Source organism: Castor canadensis, chromosome 19 (assembly GCF_047511655.1).
Source record: "Castor canadensis chromosome 19, mCasCan1.hap1v2, whole genome shotgun sequence".
NCBI classification, from domain to species: Eukaryota; Metazoa; Chordata; class Mammalia; order Rodentia; family Castoridae; genus Castor; species Castor canadensis.
The window spans coordinates 25,261,462-25,288,219 of NC_133404.1; the positions used below are offsets into that span (position 1 = coordinate 25,261,462).

Below are 26,758 nucleotides of genomic sequence, written 5' to 3' on the forward strand. Positions count from 1 at the left end.
GAACATTATCACGAAGACAACCTGAGACTGGTGGATCACATTTGAAGCTAGCTCAGGAAATTGGTTCAGGAGACCCCCATCTGCAAAATAACCACAGCAAAATGTATTGGAGGTATGACTGCAGTGGTGTAGCTTCTGGTTTGCAAAAATGAAGCCCAGAGTTCAAACCCCAGTACCACCAAAAAAAAAAAAAAGAAAGAAAACCAAATGTCTTCATTAAGGGCGTGATGGTACCCAGTAGTACCAAAGGCTTTTCTTTGGTAAGCCTTAGTTTTAATCCCCAAGATGTTACAAAAAAGTGTTGTTTTTTTGTATAATTATTTGTATACATATATAATATTTACACTAAATAATTAGAAGCTTGGTAACAGCAGCCAGCATTTATTAACACCGTGTGATGTACTAAACCTGAGAAGTTAAGAGCCAGTTTTTGATGGGCATGAATTTACATTGAACTATGAATACAATTAATGCAAGAAAAGTATCCTTTAAATTTGTTGTTTTATGCTCCTCCCAAGTATCAGTTCCTTCGGGTTCATATACTTTTTCTTAACTTTAAAGGTTAATTTTAGTATTAAGTTGTATTAAATTTTAGGATCATTGGTGATACTAAACAAACACAAAGAGACATCATCAATAATTACAGATATATAATGTGTATCAAATGTTCTTTTAGAAAGTGGTTTGGGTAGAAGTTATATTAATTTAATTTAATTTTATTCATTTTTTTTCATGGTATTGGGGGTTTAACCCTGGGCTTTGTTCATGGAAGGCAAGGGCTCTACCCCAGAGTTTCAACCCTATACCTGGTTGAATCTTATTTTATGTTGCCGTCATTAGTTAAAATTCCTTTAGCTTGACTGTCATGAGGGAATGAATTTACAAAAATAGTAATTCTGGAGTACTTTATTCTGTCCAGCATATGCTGTTTTGAAAATCAATAGTACTGCAGAAGATTTCCTTCAGTGTTTGCACTCACCAAACTATTTCCCACTGGCCAAAATGTAAATGGGGACAGATTTTAGGATTTATTTTGATGGAATTTTGTACAATTATTGGTTGACATTGTGCTCAAATTTGAATACTGATGGTAAAGGAAAGATTCTCTGTCAATCTACAAATGCATCATAATCTGTTCAGTCCAATTGGACTCATCTTGTTGCAGAAATATGATTGTGACCTGAATTTTTTTCCCAGTGTTTACATTTCCTCTTTCATCCAATTAATCCTAAAAAAATAGCCAAACTCCTCCCCAATTTATGAATTATTCATTTTCTCATTAGTAATATAGAAATTAACTAAGTTTGTGTGTGTGTATGTGTGCATGTGTTGGTATATTAGCCGTCGAATCTTGGGATTAAAACTAGGCATGTGTCATGCTACACACATACTCCACTGCTGAGGTATTTCCCAGTCAAGAATTTAACATTAAAGAAAAACTCTTGGGCTGGCAGAATGGCTCAAGTGGCAGGGCACCTGCCGAAAAAGCATGAATCCCTAAGTTCAAATCCAATAATACACACACACACACACACACACACACACACACGCATGCATGCATGCACACAATATAAATATAACTGCACTTATAAAACTATGGGAGCATAAGAAATGTAAGAAGAAATACAGGGTAATTTCAGAATCTGAAAATTCCTCTGACACAGTCTCAAATCTTCAACTAGGTCTTTAGTTGTACATAATATACTCCTACATCATACACACATACATTAAATTCATACATTTATATAGAAATGCACACAAACACACGTGCACAAATACCTACTCACATATACACAAAAACTCTTTCTCACGTGGGCCAACACCAGTTAAAATCATTCTCCAGGCAGAGAGGCTGGTAAGGAATGGCAACATCATTCAGAGTAGCTGGTGCTTCCTTAACTTGAGGTCTTGCTCTTGCTCTTGCCCAGCAGGGGCCTAAACTACTAGTGTTGGCACTCTGGATGGATCCTGAGCTGACTCCAGGCATCTTGTGTGTTTCAATTTAGATGTTTGCAGATATTGATGTTTAATGTATTTTGTTATTTCTCTGGTATATTTAGCAATTAACTTTCTGCAAAGAAATCCATGTGTAAAATGTTAATAGCATATCAGATGTAAAACAGATTTTAAAATGTACATCTCTTTTTATTAGATTTTCTCTTTTTCTTGCATTCTTTGTATCTGGCTTAAAAATGTAACCAATAGAATGCTTTTGATTTTTTTGTGTGTGTGAGCGAGTGTGTTTGTGAATGTTTCTTAAATTTTACTATCTCTCATTATTATAAAAAATCTGTAATAAAAGATGCCAGAAACAAAGGCTGTTCACGATCCTATGTGGTACACTGCTAAACAATTCATGTCAAATGGTCACATGGATCTTCATAAAGTGCCAGTATAAGCTCCTTGTTCGAGTTTCCAGTGTATGTGTATTTTTAAATTTATTCAAACATATTTCTTAAAACTGACAAAGCTAAATATCTGGGTGCGTGAAGGGTCCTCTCCACAACAGGTGTCCTGGGTGGGAAAGGTATCAGGCTAGATACAAAATGTAGTGTAGGCAAGTGGATATATGTAGGCAATGGCCTTCACAGGGGCCAGGGGATAGAATATTATTAACCAGTAAGGTGACGTTCTGGCTGAGAATGGAATTGCAGTAAGTGGATAGCATCTGGAAAGTAGCAAACAAGAGAAAACTAATCAAATATCTAGAGTGTTGTAATTGTTGTAAATCAAGTTCACAGGCAAAGTAGTAAAACTGGATTTCATAAGAAAGTGTGTGGAACATCCTTCAGGAAAGAAATGGAGTCTTACCAAAGTTTTGTTATGGAAAGAATTCTGTTGGATTGAGGAATTTTAGTTAGTTTCTGTGATGGTGTTCCTCGGTGTGGTTATGGGGACAGAGCTCAGAGCTTGGTGCTTGTTAAGCAGGTATTGCAGCACTGTGCTTTACTCTAAAACCAAAAATAGAGTTATACTAAAATGTTACCTGTCATCCTTCTATCTCTCTCTCTTCTTTCTAAGTAATAGAAAGCTCATTTCCCAAGACTTCAAGATTTATGAACTAGAAAATCCGGTTTTATGTTTTGTCTGTGATTCTTAACTTCTCCAACTCTGTGATTTAATTTCCACTTATAGTAGTGGAAATTAAAATTCACAGTACCTCTAAGCTGCTCCTTTATTAGCAAATCTACAGATTTGCTTCACTTATCACAAAATGCTTAAGGTTCTTTCTCTTATGTTAGTGGAGGTGTTACACATCTCTAGCCTCTTCCTTTTTTTCCTCACCTTTCATACGCTATAATCATCTTCCTTAGATATAGAGATTTTTTAACATTGTTAATCATAAAAGCATTTGCATTTGCTCTTTTAGTTATAATTTTATTTAACATAATACCCGAGTTTAATTATTTCTGCTTTTTGAGTATGTACTTATGTCTTGTGGTTGTATTTGACTTTCCTATCTCTCTCTGTCAAAGACAATCGTTCTCCTCTAGAGTGTGCATTAGCATCACCTGGGGGCTTCTTAATACACTGAGCACAAACTTCTACCACAGCTTAAAATTCACAGTGTCTACTTGGGAGCCTGGAAGTTGTACTTCTATGTAAGGTCTGTGTTGACATACTCCCTCAGTAATCTCAGAAGTGTACAGAATGTGAGTAGACTGCAGAACTGAATCTCAGTTTCAATATGCAAATTAGTGTATTAATTTCCAAGTGCTCTGCAGTGGTAGGGGGCAGGTGGGATATCAGATACAGAGATGGAGCCATAACTGAACCCCAGATCTATTGAACAAGAATCCTTTGTAACCCATAAGTTCCATATATGTTGAGAGTCATTGGACAGATTCCCTCCCCAATCTCAAGGCTAAAAATAAAGGTCAACTAGGAGAGCTTTTGGATGGAGGATCATTTCTGGCCATGTGCTAAGTCAGCTGCAGTTTAAGTTTTCTTTGAAGGATTAGTCAATTATGGTCCTCTTCCATGGAGCCAAGGAGTCTGTCTTCCCCCCTCTCTCAAACTGATCTGTCAAGGATATTCCAAGCTTTTCCTGGATGAGATGCAAATAAAATAGTTGCATAGATCTAAAAACAGCTACCAAATTTAGTCACTAAAGGCTATTCTGAATTTCTGTCCTTAATACAGGACCATCTACCAAAGAGTCCATGAAAATGAAAATGTATTTCATCTCCTTTCCAGAATTTGTGAAGGTGCATGCATGTCATGGGTTTCTTGTAACAAAACCACTGGATTCCTCAGCAAATTCTTCCAGGTACGTTGCTGAAGATAGCCCCAGAATATTTTCAGTATACATTCAGAAAACATCTTCATTAATTTAGCGAAAGCTCATCATTTTTCCAGATAAGTGTGGGAGCAACTGTGATACAATAGCATAAGCATGAAAATTGTCTGCAGGTAACAATCACTGTCAGTTCCTTCCTATCATATAGTGTTTTAAGAGGTTCACCTAGACAGTGGGGCTGAGTGTGTCTGGAAGCTTGCATCTAGATGTTGGTGCATGAACCTATGTTCAGTGTACTATCTAATAACTAATATACAGGAACTCCTTCTTTGTTTGCATCTTCTAGTTATAGGAATGTGGATAGAGAGGAGGAACACACAGCCATGCAGACCAATTCTTTGTGGTACTCTTTGGCTAATTATCTATAGTTGCAATTTTCACAAAGAATTAAAAGTGCACTAGAGTATGGATCCACTCATAGTGTGATTCCCTAGTAAGCTAAAGGCCACTGTGTCTAATCCCAATACTGCCATAACTAGGTGCTCTTTTTAGGTAGCTCGGTATTCAAGCATAATGTTGTGTGCATATCCAGATTGTTCAGTGTTAAATGCAGACAGCATTCTATCCTTAAATATGTATGTATATATATATATATATATATATATATATATATGTTTATATAAATATATAAGTATGTTTATATATATACATATATATTTCACCACACAATCTGTATTGTAGGTATGTATTAATAATACACTTGTGTGTATATGCATAAACATATATGTATATAATTATTTTACCCCCTTCTTGAGTCTTTTATGCTTGATATGTGGGTCATGTCTAGTTTAGAGTTATCACTCATATTGCTGCCACAAACATCAAAGCATGTGTGTCTTGATTTCTATAAGTTCACATCACTCACATGGGAGTAGAATTGATACATCTTCAGCTCATATGCATCCTGGAATGTTAATTTTAATAACTGTTTTGGAAAGTATATACCCTTATCTACAATACTGTGTGTATCCAGTACACCAGCTCTTGTTCTGTTCCCTGTGAACAAAGGAGCTTACATGCAAAGTTCATGAAAACTCATCTATCACCTCTTTTGTTGTGAGAAATCTTAAATATTCATTATTTGATATTATTCATTATTTGATTATTACCAGGCAGCATTTTAAATATAAGAAATTCTACTTAAATTGGTAGTTGTATAGTTCAGAAATATTGACAGTGCTTCCTTCAATATTGCCTTAACAGCAAATGAGCACAAACTGAAAAACAGGCAAGTCTTGGTTGGTTTTGAGATAGTGAATGGATTTCCTAGTATTTAAACATATTCGTATTACTTGGTATATATATCTAAATATAAAAGCAATCCTAACTAGGTTTTGAGATGGGATTCCCCATCTGTGAAAAGTTGAACATTACTAACTGCACTCTATTATCACTTTAGTAAGGGAAAACAGTGACAATATTTACTTAACTGAAATTATGTTTTTTAATAATGACCACATTGAATTAACTACAAGTCAATTTTAATTAGTTCAGGACTGTCCAACAAAAATATTCTTCAGCCTTTCATGATCTGAATTCTGTTGTTAGTGATATTAAATTGTTATACACATAAATAAAACCATGATACACGTCTGTTTTGTAATAAATAAGGCAGTGGCTATTACTCATTGGTAGCTTTTTTTAGATATGTTATCAAGTGTTTCCTTTCTCCCTTCTTAATGCCAGGAAAGATAATTTTTGTTCCATGAATATACATTTTGGGATTCTTCAAATACTCCATGACTTTATCATCTCCCCAGGTGATGACTTTTTTTCTTGATGGCATGTGTGTAAGAAAATACAGCAGCTTGACCTGTTTTGCACCGAAACAGACCCTGGAGATTTGGCCCACTCTTGTGCTTGTCTCCCTTTTCCCCTTTGTGGCACAGGCCACACTTCGGAAGAAAAATCTTACTTTTCTCAACATCACCCATCTTTAAATTGCTCTTTTGTTACTATCAGAATGAAGGAAAATGCTTAAAAGCTGGAGTCCCCACTGTCTAGAACAAGGAGTCATATTTACCTATTGGTATTTCATGATACTGGGGTGTTGTTCCCAAGTTTCTGTCCTGGTGTAGTGAATTTTTAAAGAGGCTGGACTAGGAATTAAGAATTAAAGCAAGAGCAAAATTTATTGAAAGAATAGCCAAGCGCCCTGACAGGTGGGATTTAGTGAAAGTGCTAAGCCAAAGAATGGCTGAAGTCTAGGAATGATATCTGGCAATATCTGGCTTAGGTCCAACTATTCTAATATAAAGGTGAATCTATAATTAGGTATGTAGTTAACTTCTTGCTGACCCCATGCTTATCACACTGGACATTCCAGGAGGGCCTTTTTAGTCCATCCTGTCTTTGAGACCTGCCATATACATTTTATGACTTCCACTCATTATTTTGGTAAGAGTTCTGTTTTGTTTATCTTGGGGAAGTTTGCAATGTTATTTTCCTTTAGAGGTTTATATTTTTCATCTCTTTAGATGTTTGTCCTTAAGAATGTCTCTTTGTTTCCCTTATCTAGGAGAAAGACTACTGTATGTCATTATCTACGTGAGAAACCAGTTCTCAGTCTCCTTAGATGTTTCCTTAGTGTACAACAAACTTCCTTCTGTTGCCTTTACATTCCCAGGGCCATTTCTGCCATTTATTCCCCCTCAGATTTGCTGCCTTCACAATAGTATCGTTATTTGCTATAGCCATAAAATGTAAATAATAATACAGCATGAGTAAATAAGTGACAGGATATGAATTCAATGAAATTCTAGAATACACTAACAAAAACTGTATCCAAGTTTAAAATTATTGATTATTTTCATAAATATAATATTTACAATTATGATCTAGGCAAAAAATATTCCTGCCCTGGGACTCCATCCCTATAGTATTACAAAGAAGTCGATTTCAAAATCAAAGAGCTTTTCCTGAGAAGAGGAAGAAGACAGTTTTGTGGAAGTGCTCCTTAAAGTCTTCACAACTCTTAGCAGTCTCTGTAATGCATGTAGGGTTATCTTATTTTTCTGCTTAAGTTATGTATTTATTTTGTTTACTTTTGCAGTGTGGATCTCACTGAGTATCTCAGGCTGGCCTGAAACTTGATATCCTTCTCAATTTACGAATTTTTTTTCTCATTAGTCACTCAGAATTTACTTTGTTTATGTCTGTGTTTTTGTATGTGTGTTTGAATCTGGGGATCAAAATTAAGCATGGGAACATGCTAAGCACATACAGCAATGCTGAGATAATTGCCAGCCCTTGAAATTAACATAAAAAATTACACAGTTGTGGTAGCAGAGACAGTCAAGTGGTAGAGTGCCTGCCTAGCAAGCATGAAATCCTGTGTTCAAATGCAAGTAATGTGCACATGCACACCCAAACACACATATAATATCATGGGAGCATAAGAAATTTAAGAATTTGTGCAGGTCTACCTTCCTCTGTTTACTTTGGACTTTCAAATGTACACACTTAAGAAATACCTTCATGAGTGCCGGTGTTGCTTATTGGTATAGCACTTGCTTAGCTTGTGTTAATCTCTCCATTCAATTCCAACAGGGTAAACGAAACGAATGTTTCTTTAAATGCTCTGTTGTATTTTATATGTATTCTCTAGTGTATGAAATTGGAATAAAACCAGAGAAGGTAACAGCACTAATATATGTTAATAATGTAGTATGTTGTACATTTGCAATCTTAAGTAAGAACCAATTCTTGAAGGGATGAATTTAAATTGAAATATAAAGACATTTTCTCTGAAATCTTTGATTTCTTTACCCCCTCTGCATCATTGATTAAATTCCTTCTGCATCAAATCCTTCCTCAAAAGACACTGTAGTTTTGAATTTCTTATATGTTGTTATAATTGCTTTACAATTCTCTTTCCTCAGTTTTCAGAGGGGTTCAGAAAATAGCAATTCTAAGGTATTTTTCCTGTCCAGCACAAGCTGTCAGTATTGTGAAAGTCATATTCCTTCCCAAACTTGACCACCTCTACCAGTATAGCTACTCATACATTTATTCTTCAATTATGTATTGAAGCAGAATGGATTGTGCTCAGATAATTTCACTTCTTTTTAACTGTTTGTTATTTGTTTGTTTTGCTCAATATTATATGTTCAATATGCATCGTTGATGGATACATATCCTCAGTGACCAGATTCATATACAGACATGAATCTTTGCCTGTCTGTGTTTATATAACAAAATATGTATATAAGCACATGGTACCTGTACTATGTACGTGTGATTATGACATACATACACAAATATATATACATATATTTTATACACACAGATGTGTATACATGTACGTACATATATGTAAATATACATATAAGTGTATTTATTAATATATTTATCCCTTGCTAGATGGGTGTTTTCTGCTTGATATTTGGTTTCTATAAGTGCACATCTCTCAGGAGTATGTTTCTGGGAGTGAAAGTGATACAGCTGCATTTCAGATATTCATCATGGTTATGTTTATTTTCATAGCTGCTTTTGGAAGGTATATACTGTTATATACAAAACTGTGTGTGCCTTACACAGGAGCTAGTTTGCTCTGCAGTACGGACTACAGAAGATTACATTCAATGTTCTTCAAAAATCATATTTTACATCTTGATAGTAGCATTAGTTTTTATAGCCATAAACTAATAATGCAGAATGACTTAATGACAGTATCTAGACTCATTGGAATTCAACTATGCAATGATAAAAGAAAGCAAACTCTATGTGTAAAACTCTTGATTGTTTTCACGAACATAATAACTAGAGTTATGATCCAGGCACAAATACATTCGACCTAGGGTTCCATGCCTGCCACATTAAGTTGATGCAAAAAATCAAAGAGTGTTTACTTGTGGATGGGAAAAGAATTCTTTCTTAGAAAAGTTCACTGAAGTCTTCACACTTCATGGCATTTACTATAATAAATTTCAAGTCAGTTTATTTTTCTGCTTACATTATTTATGTTTATTTTGTGTACTTTTTCTTTTGGAGAGTAGGTTTTACTGTGTATCACAGGCTTCACTGAAAATTGACAGCTTATAGCGTAATCCTCCCCAGTGCTAGGAACACAGGCATATACCACCACACCTTGGTACAACTATTACAGTATAGTTTACAAATTTTCATCAACAGATTCCATCACTTATTCTTTGGAACCATGTATTCTGTTGACAACATGGGGTTATACTACCCATTGTCAAGCCCAACAGCCCCAAAATGGGAATCATTATGGTCAGAGCTGACTATGGTACAAACATAAATTTAAAACTATGTTGCCTTAGGCCAGTCCTCTCTCATATAGGCTTGGAAGTGAATCTTTACATCCTAGCTTTTTTGTGAAGGTGAAGGCACACATATTCCATACATCTTTCATGGGCATGTGGATATCAACTTCATAAAGTAAGTTAGTAGATGAACACAGACTGATGACTCAGAAGATATATATGCTGGATAAATAAATAATCATACTGCATGGATGACTGGCCACTGCTCCCTCTTCACAATCAAAATTCTGCACTGGGTACCTCAAGCGCTGTTTCCAGAAAGAATGTCTATAAAAACTTGAAGGTTGTCTAGGTGCATATTATAATTAGTGGACTTCCACAAACTCATGATATTTGATTTTATTGTCTATCATCAAGGACTATATTCTGTACTCCACTTACGTTTCCTATTTACTTTGATGTTGACTAATTAAGTTGTCCTACGTGGCCTGTATTATGATAAGGTACATTTCTTTAATTCCTAGTGTTTTCAGAACTTTTATCATGTAAAGATTTAAACTTCCTCAAAGGCTTGTCCTGAAGCTATTGATGACCATGTGAGTTTTGTTCTTGATTGTGTTGATATGTTGTATTATGTTTATTGATTCATATGTGTTGAAACATCTGTGCATCTCTGGAAGGAAACCAAGTTGATCATGTTATATCAACTTTTTAATTTGTTGTTGGATTTGATTTGCAAGTGCTTCGGCCATGGGGCAGTACCTAGGGTTGATCTCAGGTGGCTTCATGCTTGGTATGATTTTGAATCTCTCTGCCATCCCTGGCTTTGGAAGTGTTTTACTGAGAGTTGGAGAAACTCTGATAGAGAAAACTATGGGGATCAGTTGTACAGCAGTCAGCAAAGAGGGTGATAGTATAAGCAAGACTTAGGTGTGACTCTCCAGCAGCACAAGGAAAACAAAAGGCTCAGTGTCTTCATCAGGTTCACAATGGAAGATGTTCAGCTGGAGTATTAACTGAGGCATGTAAACTACAATCCTCTTTAAAGGTTTTAGTGACTTGAAATGAGAAATATTCAGATATGTGCCTGAAACCGTAACATTGTTCTTTGCTTGTAAAAATTTTTTTATATGTTGGCATTCTTGTGCATGCTTATTTATTTATTTATTTATTTTTCATCTCTTTTTTAAATTATTCATTATTTTTTATTATTCATATTTGCATACAATGCATGGGTCATTTCTCCCACCTTCCTCCACACCCTCCCTTACCACCCACTCCGCCCCCTCCCTCTTCCCCACACCCCCTCGATACCCAGCAGAAACTATTTGGCCCTTATCTCTAATTTTGTTGAAGAGAGTATAAGCAATAGTAGGAAGGAACAAGGGTTTTTCCTAGTTGAGATAAGGATATCTATAAAGGGAGTTGACTCACATTAATTTCCTGTGCATGTGTGTTACCTTCTAGGTTAATTCTTTTTGATCTAACCTTTTCTCTAGTTCCTGGTCCCCTTCTCCTATTGGCCTCAGGTGCTTTTAAGGTATCTGCTTTAGTTTCTCTGCGTTGAGGGCAACAAATGCTATCTAATTTTTTAGGTGTGTTACCTATCCTCATATCTACCTTGTGTGCACTTGCTTTTATCTTGAGATCGAAGTTCAGTTCCCTTGTTGTGTTTGCCCTTGATCTAATGTCCGCATATGGGGGAGAACATACAATTTTTGGTCTTTTGGTCCAGCCTAACCTCACTCAGAATGATGTTCTCCAATTCCATCCATTTACCAGCGAATGATAACATTTCGTTTTTCTTCGTGGCTGCATAAAATTCCATTGTGTATAGATACCACATTTTCTTAATCCATTCGTCAGTAGTGGGGCATCTTGGCTGTTTCCATAACTTAGCTATTGTGAATAGTGCTGCAATAAACAGCACCTCCAGTGTGCAGGTGCCTCTGGAGTAACCTGTGTCACAGTCTTTTGGGTATATCCCCAAGAGTGGTGTTGCTGGATCAAATGGTAGATCCATGTTTAGCTTTTTAAGTAGCCTCCAAATTTTTTTCCAGAGTGGTTGTACTAGTTTACATTCCCTCCAGCATTGTAAGAGGGTTCCTTTTTCCCTGCATCCTCGCCAACACCTGTTGTTGGTGGTGTTGCTAATGATGGCTATTCTAACAGCGGTGAGGTGGAATCTTAGTGTGGTTTTAATTTGCATTTCCTTTATTGCTAGAGATGGTGAGCATTTTTTCATGTGTTTTTTTGGCCATTTGAATTTCTTTTTTTGAAAAAGTTCTATTTAGTTCACTTGCCCATTTCTTTATTGGTTCATTAGTTTTGGGAGAATTTAGTTTTTTAAGTTCCCTATATATTCTGATTGTCAGTCCCTTTGTCTGATGTGTAGCTGGGAAATATTTTCTCCCACTCTGTGGTTGTTCTCTTCAGTTTAGAGATCATTTCTTTTGATGAGCAGAAGCTTTTTAGTTTTATGAAGTCCCATTTATCTGTGCTATCTCTTAGTTGTTGTGCTGCTGGGGTTCCGTTGAGAAAGTTCTTACCTATACCTACTAATTCCAGAGTATTTCCTACTCTTTCCTGTATCAACTTTAGAGTTTGTGTCTGATATTAAGATCCTTTATCCATTTTAAGTTAATCTTGGTATAGGGTGATATACATGGACCTAGTTTCAGTTTTTTGCAGACTGCTAACCAGTTTTCCCAGCAGTTTTTGTTGAAGAGGCTGCTTTTTCTCCATGGTATATTTTTAGCTCCTTTGTCAAACCAAGTTCGTTATAGTTGTGTGGCTTCATATCTGGGTCCTGTGTTCTGTTCCACTGGTCTTCTTGTCTGTTTTTGTGCCAGTACCATGCTGTTTTTATTGTTATTGCTTTGTAATATAATTTGAAGTCAGGTATCGTGATACTTCCAGCATTGTTCTTTTGATTGAGTATTGCTTTGGTTATTCGTGGCCTCTTGTGTTTCCATATAAATTTAACGATAGATTTTTCAATGTCTTTAATGAATGTCATTGGAATTTTGATGGGAATTGCATTAAACATGTAGATTACTTTTGGGAGTATAGACATTTTATGTTGATTCTACCATTCCATGAGCATGGGAGATGTTTCCATTTTCTATAGTCTTCCTCAATCTCTTTCTTCAGAAGTTTATAGTTTTCTGTGTAGAGGTCGTTCACATCCTTTGTTAGGTTTACACCTAGGTATTTGATTTTTTTTGAGGCTATTGTAAATGGAATTGTTTTCATATATTCTTTCTCGGTTTGTTCATTATTAGTGTATAGAAATGGTAATGATTTTTCTATGTTTATTTTATACCTGCTACCTTGCTATAGCTATTGATGGTGTCTAGGAGTTTTTGAGTAGAGTTTTTTGGGTCTTTAAGGTATAGGATCATATCGTCTGCAAATAGGGATATTTTGACAGTTGCTTTACCTATTTATATTCCTTTTATTCCTTCTTCTTGCCCAATTGCTCTGGCTAGGAATTCCAGTACTATGTTGAATAGGAGTGGAGATAGTGGGCATCCTTGTCTAGTTCCTGATTTTGAGGGAATGGTTTCAGTTTTTCTCTTTTAAGTGTAATGCTGGCTGTAGGTTTGTCATATATAGCTTTTATAATGTTGAGGTAGTTTCCTTCTATTCCTAGTTTTCTTAGAGCTTTTATCATGAAATGGTGTTGGATCTTATCAATTCTTTTTCTGCATCTATTGAGATGATGAAGTGGTTTTTGTCCTTGCTTCTGTTAATGTGGTTTATTACATTTATTGATTTTCGTATGTTGAACCACCTCTGCATCCCTGGGATGAAGCCTACTTGGTCGTAGTGAATAATCTTTTTGATGTGTTGTTTAATTCGGTTTGCCATTGTTTTGTTGAGGATTTTTGCATCAGTGGTCATTAAGGAGATTGGCCTGTAGTTCTCCTTTTTGGAGGTGTCTTTGCCTGGTTTTGGGATAAGTGTAATACTGGTATCATAAAATGTGTTAGGAAGTTTTCCTTCCCTTTCTATTTTGTGGAACAGTTTAATGAGGGTTGGTATCAGTTCTTCTTTAAAGGTCTGATAGAATTCGGCAGAGAATTAATTTAATATGTTAACAGGAATATAAATAAGTGATCATAAGGTAAGGTATAATGTCTGACACTAGACCTAGAAAGTATTATTGTAGAAGAGAAAAAATACTCACACACATATTTGATTTCAGAATGAACATGGAGTCAAGCACAATACTCTGGTTGGGTTTTAGCTCAGATTCACAATTGCACTGTGTGTATTATACAATGCGCTATTTCTTTGTGACTACCTATCCATCAATGTAAAATCCTGGTGGCTCATTGAATCAATTTTGGTGCATAATTAAGGATCCATACTCAAACATATTTTCACTTACATCTACCAACTCAATTTACATTCTATCAAGGTATTAGAAACATGATTTATGAGTATGCTATTGGAATTCTTATTTTATTTGTCAAGAGGTACTTTTATATACAGTGATTTAAGGAAAAAGAAATTGCAAGGAATTAGTAGAAACTATGCACTGTGATTGTGGCATTCCAAAGATTTAGGAAAAAGAGAAATGGCATGGAGGTGTGGCTAAAGTGGTATACCTCCTGTATTGCAAGCACAAAGCCCTGAGTTCCAACCTCAGACCCAGCAAAAAAGTAAAACATGTAGAAACCAAAACCATTCATGAAAACAGCATTCAAGAAATTAGGGATCCAAAGGAAAGTTCAACTGAAGGAAGCATCAAAATAACAGAATCAGAAAACATCAATTTTCCTAACAGCTCTGTATATATTCCAATGATTAGAAAATAGACAAAGATGTCCAGTAACACCATGAATTTCACCTTTGTGCTAGGGGAGTTAGCCTAAGCAAATACTGCTTCCAAAGTAAATTCAAGGTATGTAGATTGGAAAGATAGAGAAGGTTTATATGTATATGTAAATTTTTATCTTATATATAAGAATCTAATGAAATAAAGCTAGAATTAAATTGTAAAAAGAATATAAAAACACCATTTCACCAAGGCTTCAGTACACAATAAGAAAATACAGATTAATCATATTTATTCTTTGTAACAATTACCAATTTGAAAATAAAACTGAAAAATATTCCAACTAAAATAGACTTTGGGAGCTGGCATAATGGCTCAAGAATTAGAGTGCCTGCCTAGCCAGCCAGCAACCTGAGTTGAAATCCTAGTACTGCCCAAAAAGAAAAAAAATAACCAAAGGAAAACATGGAAATGAATGTAAAATATATGGAAGGTATGGATATTGAAAATAATTAAATTTTTATTTTTTCATTCATTTATTCATATATGCATAAATTGTTTGGGCCATTTCTCACCCCTTCCCCTTGTTCTCTCCATCTCCCCCCTATCCCACCCTCGCTTCCAAGCAGAACCTGTTCTTCCCTTTTCTCCAATTTTGTTGAAGAGAAGACATAAGCAGTAATAAAAAAGACAAGCATTTTTGCTAGTTGAGATAAGGATAGCTATACAGAGAGATTCCTAGCATTGCTTCCATACACAAGTGTGTTACAACCCAAATTGATTCATCTCTACTTGACCTTTTTCACTAGTTCCTGATCACCTTCTCATATTGACCTCTGTCGCCTTAAGGTTTCTGTATTATCTCCTCTGCAGTGGGGACACCAAACACTTTCATGTTTTGGGTTTCCTACCTATCCATGTACTTCCCATATGTGCTCTTCCCTTAGTGTGTGACCCAACAACATTGCTGCCTTTGCCCTAGATCTAAAGTTCACATGTGAGGGAGAACATACAATTTTTGGTCTTCTGAGCCTGGCTAACCTCACTCAGGAAGGTGTTCTCCAGTTCCATCCATTTACTTGTGAGTGATAAGATTTAATTCTTTTTCATGGCTTAGGAGAATTCCACTGTGTATAGATACCACATTTTCTTAATCCAGTCATCAGTAGTGGGGCATCTTGGCTATTTGAATAACTTGGCTATTGTGAATAGTACTGCAAGAAACCTGGGTGTGCAGGTGCCTCTGGAGTAACCTGAGTTGCATTCCTTTGGGTGTATCCCCAGGAATGGGATTGCTGGATCATATGACAGATCTATGTTTTCTTTTTTAAGAAGCTTCCTTATTTTTTTCCAGATGGTTGCAGTAGCTTGTATTCCCACCAGCAGTGTATGAGGGTTCCTTTTTCCCCACATCCTCACCACCGCCTGTTGTTGTTGGTGTTTTTAATGATAGCTATTCTAACGTGGTGAGGTGGAATCTTGGTGTGGTTTTGATTTGCATTTCCTTTATGGCCAGAGATGGTGAGCCCTTTTTCATGTGTTTTTTGGCCACTTGAGTTTCTTCTTTTGAAAAAGTTCTGTTTAGTTCAGTTGCCCATTTCTTTATTGGTTCATTGATTTTGGGAGAGTTTGGTTTTTGAGTTCCCTGTACATTCTTGTTATCAGTCCTTTGTCTGATGTATAGCTGGCAAAAATTTTTTCCCACTCTGTGGATGTTCTCTTCAGTTTAGAGACCATTTCTTTTGTTGTGCAGAAGCTTTTTAATTGTATGTAGTCCATTTGTCCATCCCTTCTTTTACTTGCTGAGCTTCTGGGATTCTATTGAGAAAGTCCTTGCCTGTACTAACTTCAGAGTTTCAGGTCTGATATTAAGGTCCTTGATCCATTTTGAGACGATACTGTTATAGGATGATAAACATAGATCTAGTTTCAGTTTCTTGCAGACGGATAACCACTTTTCCCAGCAACATTTGTTGAAGATGCTGTCTATTCTCCATTGTATGTTTTTGCGGCCTTTGTCAAAAATAAGGTGGGCATAGCTCTGTCAATTCATATCTGGGTCCTCTACTCTGTTCCATTGGTCTTCATGTCTGTTTTTGTGCCAGTATCATACTGTCTTTATTGCTATTGCTTTGTAATATAGTTTGAAGTCAGGTATTGTGATACCTCCAGCATTGCTCTTTTTGCTGAGTACTGCCTTGGCTATTTGTGATCTCTTATGTTTCCAAATGAGCTATAGGGTAGATTTTTCAATCTCTGTGATAAATGTCATTGGGATTTTGATGGGGATTGCATTAAACATATAGATTGCTTTTGGTAATATAGCCATTTTTACTATGTTGATTCTACCAATCCATGAGCACAAGAGATCTTTCCACCTTCATAGTCTTCCTTGATCACTTTCTTCAGGGGTTTGTAGTTCTCCTTGTAGAGGTCATTCACATCCTTTGTTTACACCTAGGTATTTGATTTCTTTAGGCTATTTTAAATGGATTTGTTTCCTAATATTCTTTCTCAGTTTATTTGTTGTTTTTGTATAGAAAAGCTAATGATTTTTGTTAAGTTGATTTTGTGTCCTGCCACCTTGCTGTAGCTGTTTATGGTGTCCAGGCATTTTGGGGTAGAGTATTTTGGGTCTTTAAGATATAGGATCATGTCATCCGCAAATAGGGATATTTTAACAGTTTCTTTACCTACTTGTATCCCTTTTATTTTTTCTTCTTGTGTAACTGCTCTGGCTAGGAATTTCAGGACTATGTTGATTAGTAGTGGGGATAGTAGGCACCCTTGTCTCATTCCTGATTTTAGGGGAAATGGTTTCAGTTTTTCTCTATTAAGTATGATGTTGGCTGTAGGTTCGTCATATATAGCCTTTACAATGTTGAGGTACTCTACTTCCATTCCTAGGAAAACAATTAAATTTACTGGACAAAATTATTGAGATTCTAACCAATGGAAAAATCTTTGATGCACACTGACTAGAACATGTATTAATGTGTTTTCATTGGCTATAACAAAATAGCTGGGCCTCAGTAAATTATAAAGATAATAGATCACGCTTTGCCATAGGATAGAGCTATGATGAGGGTCTCAGGATGGGTGACGTAAAAAAGGCTGAAGTGCCTGAGTGCCTGCAACAGACATCAGTTGTTCAGACATGAAGCCAAGGAGATTCAGGGTCCAGATTTGATCTTTTACTTTGGCCAGTAACTGGTGACCAAAGAGCACAATATGAATCACTTATGAGAGTGACACTCCCATGCTATTATTATCTTCTACTAGGACCGACCTAAGATAATTATTCATCAAATGTCCCTGAGATACATGTGTATCCACAATAGCAACTGGAATTTCATCCAAAACTGATCACATGTGTAAATGTAAATTTTAACCAAGCCAAATATATATAAGAGAACTTAAGCAATACATACCTGTCCCTATAAAGGCATAGCAAAACATGTGGGCTTAGTTTAAAGAATATGTTCTAGGGTCTGGAACCAAAAAAAAGTGACACAAGAAAATTTCCATTGAATTTCATCAGATCTATAAACTCTTGTGACTCAAAATACAACATCAGAAATAATGGGAGAAGATGTTTGCAAGTCACATAGATAATATAGATCTCATACCAGAATGCATAAAAGTGGACATGGCACTTCTATGTGTATACCTCTGCCAGAGAGAATACTCTGATGGCAGCAAACAATCATGCTGTACTTCCTCTGCACCATAGTGACCCTCAGTTTACCTGGGACTAGGGCTTCCATTGCCTATATTTGGTCTCCTGGGTACATGGGATGCTATGCTCAATCAGTCATTCATACTCATCAGCACCCTATATGCTTGAGGAACTCTACAACCACCTCTATATTTAAACTTATTACTCTAATACTACTCCTAAAATATGGACGATCCTAAAACATAATGTTGATTGGACTGACACCAGCTCTAAATCTGACCCTAAACCTAAGTCAGTCACAAATCACTAAGTCTGACCTGTTCTTAACACTAACACTATTTTCATAACCCTGACTTCATTCTTTTGCTCTTGTGCATTTATATGGACATTTGTGCCTCTATGTTTGGGGGAGACCCTGTCCATACGTATCTGTATCTCTTTGTGCACTTGTGGTTCTTAGAGTGTGTTTACAGGTACGTATAAGTGTGGGACAGAATTTGTGTCTTCAGTGACTTCCTGTGATGTTCCCATCTCTTCAGTTTTTGCATTAGCTAGAGGTGATACTGGTCTTTGTTCACAGGTCATACAGATGTTTACAGGCTTGAATAGCTGAAAATACCCTAGGACATAGATGTGTATTTGTCCTGTGGAGGGCATTGCTGGTGTGATTCTGTAAGGCAAAATGACTTGTCCAGGATTCCACAAATGGGAAGAATGAGGCACTGCATTAGCCGGGTCAGCTTTTTGAAGGTAAAGCACTAGCTACTGCCAGCACTGGCTGAAAACTGTGGGCTAGGACAGGCTGTGTTGATGTGTGTCCATGTGTGCATATGATGATGTGGGAGAGTATCAGTCAGTAACCTGGGGGTCATTTTGGGTGTTCTTTTCTGAGGAAGAGGCTCAAGGAAGGTGACCCTGGGAGGTGACTCTGCTTCTATGATGATGACTCACAGAACATGGAATCCTGGTAGGCAGGTGGCCAGATTCCACAGCCAGTAACAGCCAGATCACTTGGACAGAGACCCTGTAGAGAGCAGGATGTTCTCTTGCTGTCTCCCAATATCCTCTGGCCTATGCCACAAGAAATCCCAGAGTGGATGGCTTCGTTTCTGGAGACAGTGGACCAGACCTCATGACACAACAAGGGAATTCAGGTCATTTTCCAAGAGCATGCCAAAGAGGACAGAGAGCAGCCAAGTGCAGGTACACACAGGCCAGGCAAGCACTCTGATGAAACAACTACAATAACCTCAGGAAAACTCCCCCACATGTATTTTAGTGTGAGTTTTGATGATAAATTTTTAAGAATAGTTTTTAATTCATACTATGCCACTAACTTTTCAGTTTGCTAAAAATTCCATGTTTAAACCATCCCTCCTTGATCCCATCTAATGGAGAACATGAGTCCAACCATGTCCAAGATGAGCCTTAGAGTGGGAAGACCCTAGAGCCTGGTATGCTGGAGAAGCATGTGAATAACTGGTGCCTTCCCTGCAGAGTGGGGACCCCTTCTTTGTTCCAGCCTTCCTGTACACCTACTGAAAGTTCTCCACTACTATGCAGGTGCTGGATCTGTTTTTTAAATGGTGAATACCCCAGCTGTAGTCCAATGAGGGTTGCCCCCTCTATCCCATTCTTCAGAGTATTAGAAAATGCCCTGGGTCAGCTTGCTTTAGTAGGGTGCTGTTCAAGATCAAATGTGATGAACCCTGCAAGGCTTTCCCCAGGCTTATCCCTATTGAGTGAACTTCCAAGCCTGTGTGGCTCTTGTGTGTGAATTGCATCTCCAGTATGAAGAAACTCTATTCCTCAAGCCTCACTAGTCTAAGAAGACTCAAGAATAGCACTTGTGTCACTTTCAAGAGGTTTTAGGTTCCATCTGGGGAATCTCCGAGTTTTGGAAATCAGAGCAAGACTTGTACATGTGCTCTGAGTAGACTTGTGCTCATTGAGATATTTGGGAAGAAGCTGGATGGGTTTTGTAAATGCTCAAACATGAATCATGTAATATATATATATATATATATAGGTACATTACAAATCAGTTTGCCTATAATTCGTGGAATGCTGTAGACAAACCTAACATCCCTCCTAGATTACTGTTCTCTTCTGGGCCTCATCCAGTTCATTAAATTCTGGAAAGTAGACAACACAAAATATTAAGAGTGACACCCTTTTGTCTTCCTGTAGGTATGGATACTTCCATGATGCTTGTGATGAGCAAATAAAGAAGTGAGTGGACTTTGGCTCAAGAAGGAGGACTCCCCCATAGAGAGTCAGGAAATTGTGGGGGCTGAAGTTAGATGTGGAAAAACTGGATTCCACACCCTGTTTTCATTTCCCCTAGGGGTTGAGCCTCGGGCTTGAATAGCTGGCAGAGGAACACAGAGATAATGATGGAATCCTGGGAAATTGGGGAGGTGACAGGAGGCTGGAGGTTCAGGGCTGGCCTCAGTGAGAATCCACCCTCACCCTACTCTTTCATAGCCACACTTTCGCAGCACTATTCTTGAAATAAGCCAGGAAAGGAGATGAGGTGAACACCCTGTTCAAATGGACTTCACTCTCTTCCCCAAATGGCTACTTACACATGATCTGGCAGCCTTTGTATGGGTGTCCTCCTAGCAAGAGGATATTTGAGTACTAGGAATGCAGAAGGCAGGATGTGACATTTGTGCCCACCAATCTGCCCCCAGCCTCATCTGCTTCTTCATTGAGATGTGGCTGGACAAGTATCCCGAGGATTTCTGCAAGTCCAAAGACCTGGACATCTTGAATCAGTTGATGGCCTATCTGCTGGTCAACATGCCCTTCTCAGAACTGACAGTTCGTTCCATCATCTGTTGACTCAGCTAGAGGTCTTGGAATCAACTAATACACAGCTCATGCACAGTGAGGAGACCTTCAGTAAGTGACTGATAACAGGGGAGGAGGTGTGTGTACTGGTCCTGAGTGGGAGCAGACTGAAGAGTCTGGTGTTTTTTGGCAGTAGACATCAGTGGACCCCAGTCTGGGAAGATATCCTGTTGTTGGGTGAGATACTGGGAATTTCCTGGCAGGTGGGGTCTTCTTTGTTTGGAAAGGCTCAGGCAGCGCCACTAATCATGCCATCCTTTTATAAGCCTTCAAGTGCAGTACAACATGAACTTCTAGAACTGTGTCTACTCACAGTACATCTGTTTCCATCCTTAGATTTGGGGCCACACATAATACTGTTCCTCAAGGAAAAGCACCCATTACTCATACCCTCAATGTTGCAACTACTACCAGCCTTTCTTCTCTAGATGGAGACCCAGAGCAGCCAAAGGATTCTGTCTCACCTGGGAAGACACAGCAAGTTATTTCAGTGACATAAGGGCTGGAACTACTTAATACTACTGGGTAAATCCACCTGGCTCTGCCTAAAGTAGCTGAGACAGGCATTCCTACAGCTGTGGAATAGAAGAAGAGCTTGAAGATTTGGCTACTGTAGATTTCCAGCTGGCTCTCCCAATATAGGTATAATTAACCCACTTCTACTTTTGTAGAAGAAGTTACTTCTTGCCCATAGAACAATCCAGACCACAATCCAAGTTTGGCAGAATATCTTCTCATTTTTGGAACCAGAGCCTGTTCTCGCATCTCCCTTGGAATTGTCTCCTAAAAGTCCACCCAGAGCCATCCTCCGTGGAAAATATATTTACTTTTTCTGGTTCTTTTCATTTCAATGTTTGGTATGTTAATTATTTTACATTTATTTCTAATAAAATTTCAGTATTCATTTATTTTAAGTTGTACGTTTCTAGAGTATTACATCCAATGATAATGATATACAAACTTGAGCACTCTGTACCCACACACTGAAGACACAGGCAAAGCACATGACTCTTGTGGGGAGGATGATCATAGGCCTTCATGGAGGACATAACAGGGAAGACCCTTCTTTTACAGGAAATAGGTGAATGCCAAAGAGGGTCAAGAAATCCAGGTAATGGCTGCAGGACACTTGATATTTAAGGACATGGACTCGGTTCTCAGAAGTGTTTCCTAAATATGTGTTCTTGTGAGTCTCAGGATTCTCATCTGTGAAATTGGATAACAGTTTTTTCCTAGCTTGGTATGAAGACAATTTGCATGTAATTGCATGGGGATGCATCCCACCATCTTTGGGCATAAGGCTGTTGTGTGTACACAGCCATTTTGCTTTCTGCAAACATACCAAGTGGAATTTAAGGAGAGTGGAAGCTTATGTTTGGGAGGGTTTTTACAAAGAGATATTTGAAGCCATGGTTATTTTCTTAAAGATTTGCTAAGCTTTTCCCCACGATTTTGGGGTAGGCTGTGGATGAAGTGTTTCAGCCAATATGAATTGTACACATGAATTTTTTTGTCATAATGGCATGTATGAAAATCTGCCATTGAGTATCACCATCAAATGGATCCTGGCACCTGTCATGCAGGGCACATAAAAAACTGACTAAGGGTCTAATGATTTGAGGCCCAGGGCTGAAGAGCACAGTTGAAGGATACCTCCACTAGAGGTGAGTCACAGGGAGTCTAGGATGCCACAACACAGAGAACAGAGAGGGTAGGGGCCATATCTAGGAGTAACTGGTAGGCTGGGCCTGTGATGACATCATTATTTAGGATAGGGAGAGTAGCTCATGCTTCTGATACCAGCTAATTGGGAAGTGGAGATAGGAGGATGATGGTTCAGGTCCAGGCTAGGCAAAAACACAAGACCCTATCTGAAAAGTAACTAAGAGAAAATACCTGAGTGATTAAAATACCAGGCTCAATGAATTAATATTGGGCCTGGATACCTCCAATGATAACCATGAGTTCAAATTGTGAAAAAAAAAATGGGCTGGATACTTCTGGGAAAAGAAAAAGGAAGGAAGTTCGATACGATTGGCTCTCACCTATAATCCTGTCTGCTCAGGAGTCAAAGATGAGGAGGATTGCCATTGAAAGCCTGTCCAGGCTAATAATTCATGAGGCCATATCTTGAATATACCCAACACAATAAAGGTGATCTAGCTCATGTGATAATCACCTACCTAGCAAGTGTTGGGCTGAGTTCCAACCAAAGTATCAGTGAAAAAAAAAAAACAGGAATAAACATAAGTAATCCAAAGAAAATACAAAAACCCCAATTAAATGACAATAGATGTCATTATACACTCATTCCTATGGGTAGCATAGGAAGGCTGATGAGAATATTCATACAGAATTTCAAGGTATACTTGAGACAATGTCAAAAAGAAAACCAAATTTGTTATTTACACTTCCAAGTTTCAGATCACCACAAGCCAGGCTGTGGTGTTCACATGTGTTGAAGAATGAAGTTGGTTTAAAAAGCCCGCTGTAGAAGTTCCTAAGACTCTTTCATGTATTGTTAGGTTTCCATGAATATTAATTTGGCACTAAGCATGGAGCATGGAGGTCGAGTATATGCATTCTAAAAGCAAGACCCCGGGATTTGGTTTTGTTTTGGTTTGTGTTTTGGTGGTAGTGGGGTTTAGACTCAATGTGTCCTCCTTTCTAGGTGGGCAATCTACCACTTGAATCACTCCATCAGAACTTTTTTGTGTTAGACATTTTTGAGATACTGTCTTGCAAAATATTTGCCCAGGATGTCTTTGACCCACAATCCTGATCTCTGCAACCGAATAGCTGGAATTACAGGCATGAGTCATGAGCACCTATCTAAGGCCATGGGTTTGATCCCTAGAAGTAGAAAACAAATCTTAGTCCATCCTGATACCAGGATAAGTATTGTGAATATTTTTTGAAAGGATCATTATGTTGTCTAAATGACTGTAATCTGGGATTGGCAGTGTAGCTCAGTGCTCCTGTTTGGCTGGGATCAATCATCCCATACAGAAAAAACAAAGAGTAGTAACATAAAATGATCACTTTGCATTATGGGTTCAGAAGAAAATTTAGACTGCAATGTTTGTGGTGGGTTATTTTTAGCAGGTCTCTTACTTACAGAATTGGTAGGTTTGTGGAGGCTAATTCTATGGTACATAAAGACATTAAAAAAACATTTCTTCAGGCAGAGTGGCTCAAATGATGGAGCTCCTGCCTAGCGAGCATAAGGCCCTGAGTTCGAACCCCACTACTGCCAACAAATGTATTTCTGAAAGAGAAATTATTTGTCAGGTATTACCAAATCCATAGGACTTGTTTAGACAAAGTTTATTAATAATTCTCATAGAGGTTATTAGATGTTCTATGGTAAAATCTCTTTCAAATAAGGGGTGTAGTACACATTATAGCAGAGCTCATCTTAAAAGAAATTTCCTTTTATGTTAGAGTTGAGTGAGCCACTACTTCTATTCATTTACCATGTTTGAGAGTCCAAGATTCATCAAAATATAAGTGGGCTTCCTAGTATGTTCTATTTTCTTACGTTAATGCCACAAATTAGTATGAACATTGATTGTGTCCAAGTACCAGCAACCCAGTCAAAAACAGCTTTTGTATATTAATGTCATTTTCTGCAAAGGACCCCAGGTGTTCGCTAAATCTTGCAATACTGACAGTTGATCATAACTGAACTATTTCTGTTCCATATGATATTATGTTCTGTACTCTCTTAGACTAATACTTTCAGTGCCAGTGATGCCTCTAACAGCATCAAATGTAGATGCAGTGGGGGTCCAGATGGTGGCTGCACTGTGAAGGAGGCCGTGAGGGGAGGTTTGTCAGAACATGGCAAACTGGAAACACCACAGCAGAGATCTCCAGTGCAGCCATGCCTCTGTCACTGCTTCCTTCCTTACTCCATCTGCTCCTTTTAGATGGAGAAGAAGGGCAGGGGCATAAGAGACAGGTGAAGAGGGCAGGAGCAGGTGACTGCCTGGCTTAGCCCCAGCAGCAACCTTAGTTGCAGGCCAATGACCTATACTGTGTAGCTCTGCATGGCCTTCCAAGCCCCAGAATGGCAGAGGCTCATGGCAGCAGTGAGGCCTACAGCACCAGGTCCAGATGTCACAGTATGAGTTCTGGATGGTGGTCAAAGTGATGTTCTGCTGCACTGCCTCTACATCATTGATGAATCTTCAACTACTATGATTCCAGCTGAACATGGTGGCCCAGATCTTCCCCTGGATCCTTGGTAAGGTGCCTAACCACAAGGCTACATTGAGAAACTATATATAAAGAAAAAACGTTATTTACTACAGTGTTAGTGGACATTCTTCGGTTATAATTTTCATGGTAATAGTATATATTTTCATGGTATTAGTTTTGTGATAAGTTGTCTTCAGTTGTTAAAATATTTACACGGTAGAAATTGGATGAAGGGGTAGAATACCTTTTATCTTTGTAATTCTGTGTGCTGCTTTTAGTCACAGAAAGGGAAAGCAGATGATTTTCCTTCTTAAATATTTTAAATTAAAATTTCTTTTGGTGGTACTGGGGTTCAAACACTGGGCTCACACTTGCTAGGCTGGCACTATGCCACATGATCCACACCTCCAGCTCCTCAAAGAACATCCTTGAATCTACTTAACTGTCAACAGCTCAACAATCCTTCATGTTTTAGTGTGACATATTGTGGATTCTGAAAAGGGATAGGAAAATAGGCATGTTGGCCAAGGAGACATGGACTAATTCCCCTTACTGAAAGAAGGAATGAAGACCTTCATTCCAGTAGGTCCCCGAAAAAAGCGTGAGACACTAACCTAGCTTCAGATGTATACTCACTCCTAAACTTAAGAATGAAATCTATGCTGAGCTAGAGACATAGCTCAGAGAAAGACCACTTTCCAACTTGTGAGGTCTTGAATTTAATCACCTATCCTGCAAAACTGAATTATTTAATAAATCTTATCATTACCAGCATGAATGCGTATTTTTTTGGAGCAAGGATTCAGGGGTTTGACTCATATAGATGTGAAATCTGGGGTAAAATGGTCAATATATTCATATCCAAGTTATGGCACTATTATTGTAAAAGAAAAGTCGTGCAATGATTATTGAAAAAATTATCTGTAATAATTTTTAAACTGCAAAATGAATTTAATAAATTTTAGGATTCATTTTAATGGAATTTTATAAAGTTGTTTGTAGTCTTTGCACTCAACTCTGAGTACTGCAGTGGTAATCTGGAATTTCTAGCCAAAGAGTAGCACAGAGGTCAATAGATGGAAAATTATCATGAAAAAACAACAGGGTTAAAGGGGCAGAGATACTGGCTAAACTCATCGAATAGGATTTTGATTAAACTCAGGCCAGGATCATCAGACATCATCTGCAAGTTGGTGGAGGAAGAAGAAACTGATCACACACTATGTATAATCAGTTATCAAGGGTAGGAAGTAGTGTTTCTTACTGTATTTTCTTAGCAGTGTTCTTTCCTATACTTGGATTTTTAAAAAAGGCACAAGATCTTTGAAGAAGTTTCAGGTCTGGTTTTTGCTACTTGTGCTTAGCATGCAGGAGTACGTGAGTGCATCCACCAGAAATGAAACAAACAAAAGAACAGAAATCTGACTGCCTTTTGGTAAAGGAATACTCTGTCATTCTTTACAAATTCATCATACTTCCTTCTGTCCAGTGGAACGCACAATGTCACCTAAATATTGTTCTGACCTGACTTGTTTTCGCAGTGTTTATGTTTCCTCTTTGGTTCCATTATATCCTAAAAAACATAGCAATACTCCAAAATCTTTCCCAATTTATGAATTTTTCATTTTCTAAAAAGTCCTGCAGATTTTATCTCAGTGTGTCTGTATATTTGTATGCATTTGTTTGAATCTGGTGATCAAAACTAGGCA

General features: G+C 37.7%; 1 protein-coding gene and 1 pseudogene across 29 annotated transcripts in view; one reads left to right on the plus strand and one right to left on the minus strand.

The window, feature by feature from the left end:
- Positions 1-26,758, plus strand: part of LOC109697362 (ral guanine nucleotide dissociation stimulator-like) — a 229,828-nt gene that overhangs the window by 36,793 nt on the left and 166,277 nt on the right. For 19 of the 29 annotated variants that reach the window (XR_012443971.1, XR_012443954.1, XR_012443953.1 and 16 more), the window contains one exon: positions 4,144-4,270. The exons of 3 other annotated variants lie outside the window; for them this stretch is intronic. Coding sequence is in view for 1 of the 26 variants with exons in the window: in XM_074061729.1 (XP_073917830.1) it covers positions 4,164-4,270; positions 20,181-20,222; positions 20,687-20,837 (300 nt within the window). In the remaining 25 variants the exon portion in view is untranslated. Of the gene's footprint in view, positions 1-4,143; positions 4,271-20,180; positions 21,755-26,758 lie in introns of those variants that run through there. 7 more of the 29 variants (XR_012443950.1, XR_012443948.1, XR_012443965.1 and 4 more) reach the window with 4 other exon arrangements.
- On the minus strand, positions 5,922-6,234 carry LOC109697365 (cytochrome c, somatic pseudogene; annotated as a pseudogene).